The following is a 12,028-nucleotide window of genomic DNA, read 5'->3' on the forward strand; positions in this document are numbered from 1 at the left end:
CTGTAGCCGCGTTGGATTTTTACCGTCACAGTTGGAAAACTGTGAAAAAGATAATCAGCCTTACGATTAATGTTCGTGGTGAAAAACCGCAGGACGCAGGCCAAGAACTGCAATATCCCAGAGCTCAAAAACAAAGCACTAATTTCACTTATGGACTTTAAAAACATGTAAATCTTCAATTAAGTATACACTTCGAACAAGAAAATCCTTATAGTCATATCAAACATGCAGTTCTAGCGCGTTTTCCATTTTACGAGTTTTTTTTATAAAAAATTAAAAACATTTTATAGTTTTTTCCTGCACTGTTTCAGGCTCTAAACTCTGCGTTATATGATTTCCGACCGTATTTGAAAGCACCCCCAGCAGTAGCAGCCCCTCCGCATCACACACAGATTCATTCACTGTGTGGCTGCTCCGTGTAGAACAACAGGCTACCTCCCTCAGTCCTGTGTGAGTATTCCAGCCTCTGAGCCCTTCGTTAAAGTTATAATAAATATTAAATTGTCGTTTAGCCTCGAGGTCAGATTTCTTTTAAGCTTCAGCACAGTAATATTTCTCTCGCGGTTGAATCGGGGGTTTTATTTCTTTTCAAAGTCATGACTGAGACGTTTGTGGACAGCATGGTCTTTTGTTCTCTAGCTATATTTCTCGTTTTGACAAAGGAGAGCTGGGTTTTTATTTTGCCTAACCGCCTCGGTAGCTTGACACCAGTGTTTGCTAGTGTGGGTTATTTTTTTTTTAATTTTTGTTATGAAATATTCTCCAGTCCTGTGTAGCAGTTAAGCTTTACAAGGCGACTGGTATAATCCTGTGTAGATGTACTGTAATACCAAACTGACATAAGAGGAAAGGGCTGTATTTTGTATTTAGGCCTGTATAAATGTATCCACTTTGGAAGTAGCCATACTTAATTATGTTTTTCTTAACCCCCCTTTTTTGTATTGTTTTTCTAGGATGCTGCACAGCAAGGGAACAAAGGAAACAACAGAAGCTTTGAACCAATTTTGCCATCTAACAAAGAGCCATAAAATCAAAATCAACATGGGATCCTAGATAAGAAAATCATTGTGACAGCATCTTTTTGTTGTTGATTACATTCTAGGAAATGTGTTGTCAACAGATAACTCTGTTGATGACTTCAGGTTTTTAGTTCAAGAAGGTGATGTTTTTCCGTGTTCAGTCGAGCTACCGCTATCAGGATTGTTTTGTGTCTTGTAAGCATATTAGGAGTCTGATGTTTTGCTTTGAGGGAGGCTGCTTGTGACAGAGCGGTGCTGCTGTGAGTGGGGATGTGGAATAAAACATGCACATAACTAGAGGAGTTCAGTCTGCCTCAGTATCACTGACAGGGCAGTCCTTTCTCCAGCGCACAGCCCTGCAGCAGCTCTACACTGTCCTCATGTGGCACTAGTTACTGACTGGCAGACTTGTCAGTGCAGCCAGGGGCCGACTGAAGCTGAAACTCCAGCTGCGCCATGGCTTCGTTGGACAATGATGAAACTGGGAGTGATATGTCCGAGTCTCTGGAGATCTGTGAGCTCCAGGACCAATACATGGAGCCAGAGAACTGCTTCAAGTCCAAAAGTCTACCAATCCTGAATGAACCTTGTCAACAGGGTGGCAAGGCTGCCGAGCCTCGGCTGGTCAGCACAGCCCACACTTGTGTGGCCCTAGAGGACAGTTGCGGGCTTCATCCTAAAACCCCAGACTCCAGCCAGGAAGAATCCCCCTCCTCCAGAACAGACTTCTCCCCCTCTATGTCCAGCATGGTGGGGCTCAGCAGCTCCCTGCCTGTGGAGGGCCACAGGGCCAAAGGCTCCGGTGGCAGAAAATTTGGATTCTCCATCACCCGCCTTATCCGCATCCCAGCTAGAAGGTATGTGCGGGTCATCCTGAGCGACTCGCGCTGCTTCTTGTTCTGCATGTGCTACTTGACCTTCATCCAGTCCCTGATGGTCTCGGGCTACCTGAGCAGCGTCATCACCACCATTGAGAAGCGCTACAGCCTGCGCAGCTCCGAGTCCGGCCTGCTGGTCAGCTGCTTCGACATCGGCAGCTTGCTGGTGGTCGTCTTCATCTCGTACTTCGGCGGTAGAGGTCAGAGGCCACGCTGGCTGGCTGTGGGGGGTGTTGTGATCGCTGTAGGCGCAGCGCTGTTTTCCCTTCCCCACTTCATCTCACCACCTTACCAGATCCAAGAGATGAACTCCTCAGCGGGCCACGAAGGCCTTTGTCAGAGCAGCAACAACAGCGGCCGTGAACTGCTGGACGTGGCATCGTGCCCTCGCGACCAGGAGGGCAATGAGCACAACCTGTATGTGGCACTGTTCATCTGTGCCCAGATACTCGTGGGCATGGGGTCAACGCCAATCTACACCCTGGGACCCACCTACCTGGACGACAATGTGAAGAAAGAAAATGCATCTCTGTATTTGGGTAAGTAGCAGCAGAACAGGAGGCACTGCATTCAGAAGAGGATAAATCTGTTCCGTCCTCTAATCCACTTCTGTTTTCCTTGCTTATGACTGACATTTGCAAAAAGTCAAGGAATTATGTATCAACAATAAAGCACTTAGTTGGTTTTGGTCAGCCCAGACTGGCTGAATTTATATAAATAAATCTGTAAAGCTTACAGACCGCTTTCTCAGACTCGAGCAACTTCGCAGTTAAACCGAGCAGCTCTGGTGTGTGGCTGGAAGAATGCCGAGACGCTGGGTTACACAGTCAGTGGTTTGTAACACAATTAGCATCGGTTACCCGAGCCTATTTCATTCCATTTGTTAATGGATTGGATGTTGGGAACGTCCGAGGCTGAAAGGTTATAATTTTTTATTGCGAGAGATTTAAAAGACTGCTTTTTAATTTGTTGGGTCATGTGATTTTTACAATGCATGCGTTTATACCTCAATATTTTATCTGATAATTCTGATTTAAACCTCTACGCCATGTGACCTCTGCACCACGCTGAGGTAAATACAGAGACTGCAAAGTCAACCTTGGGCCAGAGGCACACGAGAGATGAATCTGTACCAAGAAGCAGAACTAGGTTGCTTATGATTAATAGACCAGAACTGGCTCTGCGTGTGCGTGTTTTCTCCAAGTTTTGTGTGTGTATGAAGAAGCCAGAAAAGACAAGGTTGTGTTCGAGGTGTTAGCAGACTGTTTTCTCTGTTCTTATGTGTACTTCTTCACAGGTTTCCTTTTATTTATCTGTCTTGGGGCTTTACCCATCTCTTAATGTGTTTGCTCAGATTAATTGGATTTATATAGATGTATCGCATACTTTAAATAGCTCACGGAGTAGCTTATGACTGTAGTAATCCTATATGTGCACTGTAGCTGGGTTACCGGGACATGGGGCACCCTTCAGTCTTGGAGACGGCCACTAAGGCTACGTTCACACTGCAGGTCTTAATGCTCAAATCCGATTTTTTGATCAAATTCGATTTTTTTTGTCTGCTTGTTCACACTACAAATAAAATGTGACAGCAAACGCGCTCTAGTGTGAACCCTCAAAGCGGCCCGCATGCGCAAAAGAAGATGTCACACACAGCACGCTCTGTTTAGACCCAGACCAACCAGTATTGTTTGACTGATGGCCCTTAATATAAAGACTTGTTTCAGACTTTACGTTTCCCAATTTTGCTTTAAGTTATAAAGTTATTTAGTTATTTACATATGGCCTAATAATTATCTTTATTGCTGTTTTAGAGAGGAGCAGTGCTTCAAATGATAGTTGCAGATTTCTGTCAGAATCTGCAGATTATACAGCACAAATAAAATGTTCACGTTTCTCCAACGTTGTCTTCCCAACAGTTTCACTGACATCTACACGGGATGGCCAGGAAGCGTTCGCGATGTCTTATCGGGCGCTTCTCCGGCGCTGATAATTGGCGTCTGTCTTGTGTCAGTGACGTAGAAGACGGATTTAATGCGACCTGACCATTCAAACAGCAGTCGCTTTCTAAAACATCAGCTATGTATCGGATTCAGTACCACATACGAAAGTGACCCAGATCGGATTTGAAAATATCGGATTTGTGCCGTTCACACTGTCATACCATGATCAGATATGGGTCGCATAGGGTCAAAAAAGTCAGATTTGATGCGCTTTCGCCTGCAGTGTGAACGTAGCCTAACTCTGTAACATTTGTGTCATGCAATCTATTCATTACATTTTTGATTTTTTTACACTAAAAACATCAGATAAAAGATGAAAACAGGCATTCAGAGATACAGAGAATATATGGTTGTTTTGTATAACTGTTCAAAACTCTTGAACCACTGACTGTTTTACTTGATTTGTCCACTTTTTGTCATCAAAATCGTTGATTATATGTTCACCGGTGTGCATGAGCATCTGTTTCAGTGACAGCTGATTACTGGTACTTTTGAAATTAGTGCCTATTTTACCACTGAAATGAATTCACATCATTAGCCATGCTGCTGACGCTGGCCCAGTTATTTCAGCATTGCGCAGCCTACAGAGCATCAGTCTGCTCTGCTGCCTGCACTGTTGCCCTCGAGACCCAGTATTGATCAGATCCCTTCATCACAGCGACTCATTGCAGCATAGCTATCGAACCATCCACAAAAACAAGGCCCAAACGGTCTCAGACACCAACTTGCTTCGCCTTCATCCTACTAAGGTATTTCCGCAGCAGATGCATAAGGGCTCAATATGCTCCCTGAGTTGTCCTGCTCAAGACGTCCCTTTGTGCAGATTTCCATCAAAAGCAGCGCTTGCTCTGATGACCTTGATGGCTATTTTGAGAGAGCTCACAAAGGGATAATCTGTTCACTCCAGTAAAGCATTGTTTGGAAAACCAGACATGTTCTGACATGTCAGAGGGAGCAGATAATCGGGGAAAAAATGTACCTTATTTGTATTGTAGATCCCCAGAAAACCATGGTAACGCAGTTTCAGTAGTATCCACTTTGAGAACTCTTATCTTTCAGAGTCTAGACAGCGATGGCTTATCATGCTTTCTTGTGAGTTTGAGTGTAAACATAACCTGAACAGAGGAAGGAGAAGAGCCCTTACAGCAGGACTGCAGGTTTTCACCCAGAAAATCATTTTGTAAAAATATAGGCTAACCCACATCTAGAAGAAGCCTCCCCTTTTCTCCCCCCTTCAAACCCATTAATGTAAACCCTATCTCAATTTGCTCTGCCTCAGAGGGGAGGAGTTGCTCTCTTTTGTAGGACAACATGCTTTATGTTGAAGGGTACTTGTGGTGTCCTTGGAGAGAGAGAAGGCATGCACATGTGTAAGAGAGATGTATATATGATGCGTGTCTTTGTGTCTGCATGAGTACACAGAGCCCATCACTCCATTTCTCAACTCCGGCCCCACATCTCTGGGGTAATATAATAGGCATGGTGTCTGAACTTTACCTTTTTTGCTCTACTTTCAGAGCAAATGGTGACATCAGTGTAGCATTTATGGTGTGTTTTGCCGCTCTCGTCTGTTTTCTAAAGACATGACTTGGACGGACACAGGGGCTACTACCTTTCCTCTTGTCTTTCCTCTTCTTTCGCTCGGACAGATTTACAGCATACCATTCTTGGTGTTACTATGGTGAACGTTTGTCTGGGAAGTCACTTCATTTGTGTGATGGTGGCTCGTTGCAGTGGGTACTGTTGTGTGGCAGAATAATCATTTGCAATAGATGAATGAAAGAAAGATGTATTTGAAACACTTTTGTTCTTGTTATTTCTGTTCAGTTTACTCAGCTATTGTTGTGACTTGTTCTCTATAAGTAAAACTACCTCAAAGCACCTTATAGTTAAAAGTAAAGACCCTACAAACCCTTAACAATCAGATGATCCCTATGAGCAAGCACTAGGCGAAAGTGGGAAGGAAAAACTCCCTTATAACAAGAAGGGAGGGGAGGAAGGACCAATTGTGGTTAAAGGGGAAGGAGACAGGAGAAAATTGTTGTTTTTGTTTGTTTGTTTTTTTTAAATGAATGTCTCCAAAGAGATCCATAGAACTAATCAGTAATCGTGTTTGTCTTTGAATATTTCATCCATACCAGCCTTTGGGCTGTGGCTTAACCTGTGCTTATTAGATGGGGTCTTTTTCCCCTCTCCACTGATGACCGCAGTGATTTACAAGCTAATGATGCAGAGAAGGTGTAATTGACGTGGAATAACTTGAGATACTGGGTTTGATTTTACTGCCTTCTGCATTCCACAGTAACTTTCAAATGGCGTGCTTGAGCTAAATTTATAACAAAATAAACAGAAAACACTGATATTAAAACCTTTTGTTTATGCTCTGTTGTTCTTTAATAACCTTTCAGTGTCTAGACGTTGCTGTCTCTGGCGCTTGTAGCTAGCTACCTGCTTTACATACAGGATAAGGTTAATTGATTCCTCCTAGCTGTCATCCTCACGGCCTCTGCATTAAGTACTGTAGTTTGCAGTGCAGAGGTCTCTCTGAAACTTCCATCCCAGTTTCCATTATTGGTGTTTTTGAGTTATTAATTTTTTATTAGGTACTCATGGAAACCATGCATCAAGCCTCTGGAGGATGAATAGGAAATGAAGGAGGCGATGCCCAGTTTATGAAGAGAGGCCTAAACAGCAGTGCTGTCTGCACGCTGACACACAGACACATGCTCACATGAACACAAGGGGTGTGTTTTCTGACAGATTTAGAAAGAACAGTTGCTCTCAGACTTTTCTCCTGCAGTGCGTGCGTGTACTGCAGCTTAGAGAGGCAACGGAGGAATGGACTGTTAAGTTTACAGTTTAAACCTCACTGTGTTTATGTATTTATTTTTTTGATGTAGGATTATCACTCGTGGACCTGGTACGTCCCTTTTTCTGCTCACTCAGTCAGTTTCATTAAATTGTGTGTCCTGGTCTGCTTAGCAGCAGCCAAAGCAAATGCAGGTTGTGCACATAGTCAGGCAAACAGTGAAGTCCCCAGAGACCCCGCCTTCTCCCCGCTCCTCTCTGCCCCTCTGGGCTGACGGGCTCAGGTTTCAGGATCAGTTTAGGGCACACATTGATCTGTCAGAAGCTGGCACACATATAGAAAGAAGACTGGTCTCGTTTCATTGCCGTCCTCATGGAGGGTTTAAATTATGCCACACTGGCCCTGCAGGGTTACTCAGGAGCAGGCGACCTTTCTGTGGGGCTGCCAGCTCGGACTACTACTGTTACTATGACACGCCTGTGAACGACTGACCTCTGCGTGGCTGTGCTACTGATGACAGTGTGTGCTTCAAATAGTGCATCAGGAAGAGAAAAAGTGATGTAAAAAAAAAAGTTCATGTGAGCATAATAATTTGTCTCCAGTGGTGGAGGTTTTTAACCGCAGCAATTGTAGTGTGTTGTATTTATTGCTTAACCTCATTGACCAGTGGCTGTTTTTCAGTGTGGTGGCCGGTTGTTTTGACAGTGTGGGAAGGTTCCTGGGGAAATGCCAGCAGAGTTTTTTGTGATATGAAGAATGCTAGAAGTCCTTTTGTTTTCAGCTATGCGGGAAAGAAATGCTTGCTTTGTTCTTGCTGCCTCTTTGGTGCATGTTGTTCCACCACATCCTCACTGATCCCTGACTTCTTTTTGGAAATCAAATTAAAAAAAATTTCTCAGAAGACCTTTTGGTGTAGTTAAACTCTCAGAGCACAGAAACACTGTCGAGGATTGGGAACACTGGTGGTAGAAAACAAGACCGTGTTATGGGTATAACATAATTAATAGACACCTCAATAGAGTGATTATCTGTATCGCATTTGCTATTTAACTTGTTTAGGACTGGATCTAACTTATGCCTAATTATTAATCTGCAGTAGGCAGTAAGCTTCTCCTTTGGCACCACTTCTTTGTAGGGGCTAAATTGAAAGCTGACTTAAACAGGATTGCAACCTTGCTCTCCCAGGTGAAAGTCCTCACTTTAAACCTATTGCACTCTCTCTCTCGCTCTCTTTTTTTTTGGGGGGGGGATTTACATTACTCATCTCAGCTGATCTAATTTAAAAAGAGCTCTGATTGGTCTCCTGTCATAGACCAAAATTTCTGAAGCCTGAAAACAGTTTGTGCAGAAGTCTAGTCCCCCATCTGAGGACTTGGATCACGATTTAATGATAGTTTATTCTGGAATATTTAGTTGCTAAAAACATTTTCACCGTTACAAGTTACCTATCATCCCTCACCCCAACTTCTTTAGCTTTTTATATGGATAGCTTTGCTCCACTCAGCTGTCAGATCCTTCTGACAGTGTTTTATTGCTTAAAAACTGCAAGTAGCCACTTCCTTTTCATCGCTGCTGGATGAAAACCCTCAAAATCATTTCTGTGTATTTTCTGCTGTTAAGCTAATCATAACCGTGATGAGAAACATGGCCTTCCGTTGCCTGTTTTGTCCGGTCCGGAAATGAATTGGCGTCAATAATTGCCAGATGTTTGCTACCAGGGGTGCAGTATATCCTGCGATGGCCATCAGAACAGAGAGTACTGCTGCTAGTACACGCCATGTTCTCGGAAAGACGCATTGTCTGATGGAGCTGCTTTGGGTTTCCACGTAAGTGGCTTTTCTCTTGGGATCGCAGGGTTACACCAGCCAGACACCGTACAACCACATTAAGTTAAATTGCATTTCCTCCTCTCCTTCTTGTGCATGCTACCTCCTCTGCGCAGTGCAATCTCCATGTTGATGCAGGCTTCAGGGTGTTTTAAGAGTGTTGCTTTGCTACAGAGACGAGGGAGAAAAAAAAAAAAAATCTCACTCCATTCCAGTGTTGTGCCCTCTTAGCGGTAGACTGGCTATTGTTCTTCTTGACCCCTGTGCTGCTCAGATGGAGAGTGAGCGAGGGAGGGTGGCTGGAGGGAGAAGTGCTAATGGGATTTACATAAGTGCAAGAACATGTGGAGAACAAAAAAAGTTCTGTTTATGAAATTTTTTCTGTTGCTGTTGTCCATACAGATACTCAGCAGATCTTCTTTTTTTTTTCTCTTCACAAGAAGTGATTTATTTTTATAATGGTTTATAAATGGACATAAATCCTGTGTTGAGCTTCCCAGAGCTGCTCTGTGGGATGAGATGGATGTCTTTAAGCGCTTTCTGACCTAACCCCATTGGACGCACTGTGCACAATGGCGCGCCTTTCGGGAAGCGCCAAAAAAATAAGGCATTATGACCAAAAACGTTGCCTGACAGCCGCACAGATGACAAGGGCGAATTTAGCTGTACGCTTTCATCTGTCTCTCGCAGCGATGCTGCCAGGCTCTGTTTAGCTTGTAAATGTAGCATTAATCTGGTCGTGCATTATGCAACACGGACTATTAGGCTACACATGCAACTGTGATACAGTTCACTGAAGAAGCAGTGTTTTGACAAGCGTCGTCCTCAGATGTTGGCAGCAGCTGAGTTTGCTCTTTGTGGCGAGGTTAGTGGGTTGGGAAGGTGTACAGGTACAACAGAGGATCCCTCTGCTTAGCACAGACACTTTATGCTACGAAAATGTTCATTTTTCACACTTTTGTTTCTGTTTACATGTGGGGTGGGTGGGGGGGGGTGTACCTAGTTTTAAGGAGTTGGTAGGCTCCAGGTGTGACCCTGGAGAGAGCAGCTGTTGAGAGCTGGCAGGATGCTTGCCTGGGGGAGGGGGAGTACACATATATGAATGTGAGTGTGCACCTGCAGTTGGGGTGTGGGTTAGAATTGAGGGCTTTTGGGGGGGTGGCTGGTAGTGTGGGTAAGTATTCGCAGAAGGCTTGTACACTTGTTTTTCCTACAAGCTTACACTTACAAAAAAAGAAAAAAAATGCAGGGCAGAAAAGTCTCATCCTCAACGTCAAGTATGGCTTCATACTCTCCTGCCACAGTGTGTAGGAGGCACTGCTGCAGAGCACAGTCCTTTTCTTACTTGCGTAACACCAAATTAATGAAATCTGAATAAAGCAAGGCTGTGCTATGTAATCTTCACATCCTCTCGTCGTGCTCTCCTGTGTTAATTATATTCACCCTGTTAAGAGATCATTAGATCGCCTGTCATCCTTCAAGATACCCAGAAATCAAATTGTCTCAGGAGTTCTTACATGGCTGTGAATTGCAAAGCACACCCACAGGAATGAAAACAGCAGGATTTTTTTGTTTGTTTAAGAATTAGCTTAGTGTGTGTGATTAATTTCCAAGTCATAAAGGGGAAATTGTTAACTAGAAACGTCAGTTTGAGTATGAACAAAACTTTTTCTTCTTTTTAAAAAAATGAGCTCTTGAGTTGGAATGAGCATTTTTGTGGTTTAAAAGAGTAGCAGAAGTAATAGTCCTAGTGGAGGATGTATTGAGGATGCCAAATAAATTCTGGGCATAGCTTTAGAGCCATGGAGCAGATTGCTGTGCCATGTCTGTCATTTACAGAAACTGAAAAGCTGCAGGTGCCAGCCTGTGGCACACTGAAAACCTAACTCGCTGCTGTAATGAATTCACAGCTTCACCAAGTGTAATGTGGTTCTACCCTCAGCCCCCAGATGCCTCATTCATGGCCACTCATCAGCTGAAAGATTATTTGTCACCCTCTCAAATGTTGGAACATTATCTATGCACAGGCAAACACACAGCTTGTTGTGTTTCAGGCTGGATCTGGGACCCCTCCCCAGTATGTTCCTGTTGGCAGGGAAGAAATGAAAGGAAGGTACTGTAAAGGTCTCCTCAAATGTCCTTAAATGTCCTTAAATGCTACAGCTCTGCTCAAAAGTTTCTCTATGTGACGATTCACAAAGTCACAGCACAGGCTTTAATTATACCATTAATCTCATAAATCACATTTTTGTTGCAATTTTTTTTCAAGGTGTTGATCTGAATGTTTCTTTACCTTTTAGAGAAACCTCTTCACTTATTAACCATAAACATTTAGTCTTGGATAAACAAAAAGTTGTCTACTTTCTGTTCAAATCTTGTAAAGTGAATGCAGGAGAAGTCACAAAGAACGATGGATTAAGAGGAGAATCCAAAGATGATGATGGATTAGGCTGCTAAGTAAAAGGATTTGCTAAACGTGGCAGCACGTGAAAGACTTCTGAGAGTAAGTGAAGTAAAGTAAAGAAATAAAAAAGGGAGGAGACGCAGTGGAATTATTCCGTTTCTCTTGAGCCCGTGTGCCTCTGAATGACATTTCATCACTAAGCCATTTAAAGAGAACCGTGTTGCTTTCATTGGCTTGTCACAGGGGCAGATTGTGAAGAAGAAAGATTTTCAGTTGTAACAGTGTTCACAAAAACACCCTTGCAGCTGCTGCAGCGTCACAGTTAAAGTAAATAAGTCATGGCTTACTTATAAGTAATAATTAACTGCATATATGGAATTGTACGCTGCTTAATGCAGGGTTTGTTTTTGTTTTTCATGTTTTACTGAAGGGAGGGTGGCAAAAAAAATACACGGTACACATTACTCACCCATAAATAACAGCAATACAGTAAATGGAAAGTGGTTCTAAGAGAGGAAATCCTACTTAAGCAGATTTGTTTTCCCATGCATTACTTAAACCTAAAATCTTACACAGGGCAGATTTGCATTCGAGGCCCACTCACACATTTTAATACATCACGGAAGAGCGGGCAGCTGAGCTGAGTCCTGATGTGCGTTGCTTGCTGGGTTTGTCATGTTCCCAGATGTTTTTGAGATTTTTCTTTCTTTTTACCCTACCCATGCGTTCTTTTTCAGCTGTGCTCTCTCATCGCTTCATCCCCTTGAGTGGATTCTTTTTTTTTTTTTTTTTTTTTTTTTTAGATCAGCAGCAGCAGATTTGAGGACTTTTGCTGCCAGTGCAGGCCTAGAAGCCTTAGGCCAGCAATGGAATCAGCAGAAAATGGTCATTTGGTGTCAGACTGGGTCTGTGACGCAACTAATGCACGCTAGCGTGAAGTTGTGTGTGGGTGGATCGGCTCCCACGGGAGAGCAGTGGCATGCTGGAACCACTATTTCTTTTTGGACGTTGCTGACAGTCTGATTAAAACGGTTAATATTTTTTTATTCCCATCTTTTAGGATGTTTTTCTTTATGCTAATTCAAATAA

At 43.3% G+C, this 12,028-nt stretch overlaps 1 protein-coding gene across 1 annotated transcript in view; it reads left to right on the top strand.

The window, feature by feature from the left end:
- The first annotated feature begins 368 nt into the window (after nucleotides 1-368).
- Nucleotides 369-12,028, top strand: part of slco5a1 (solute carrier organic anion transporter family member 5A1) — a 37,719-nt gene continuing 26,059 nt past the window's right edge. Inside the window, exons 1-2 of the mRNA XM_084939236.1 lie at nucleotides 369-450; nucleotides 954-2,436. Coding sequence (XP_084795362.1) covers nucleotides 1,476-2,436 — 961 coding nt within the window. The 5' untranslated portion in view covers nucleotides 369-450; nucleotides 954-1,475. The remainder of the gene's footprint in view (nucleotides 451-953; nucleotides 2,437-12,028) is intronic.

This window comes from Perissodus microlepis, chromosome 9 (genome assembly GCF_051167445.1).
Source record: "Perissodus microlepis isolate ML-2025 ecotype Zambia chromosome 9, ASM5116744v1, whole genome shotgun sequence".
In the NCBI taxonomy this organism is placed as follows: domain Eukaryota; kingdom Metazoa; phylum Chordata; class Actinopteri; order Cichliformes; family Cichlidae; genus Perissodus; species Perissodus microlepis.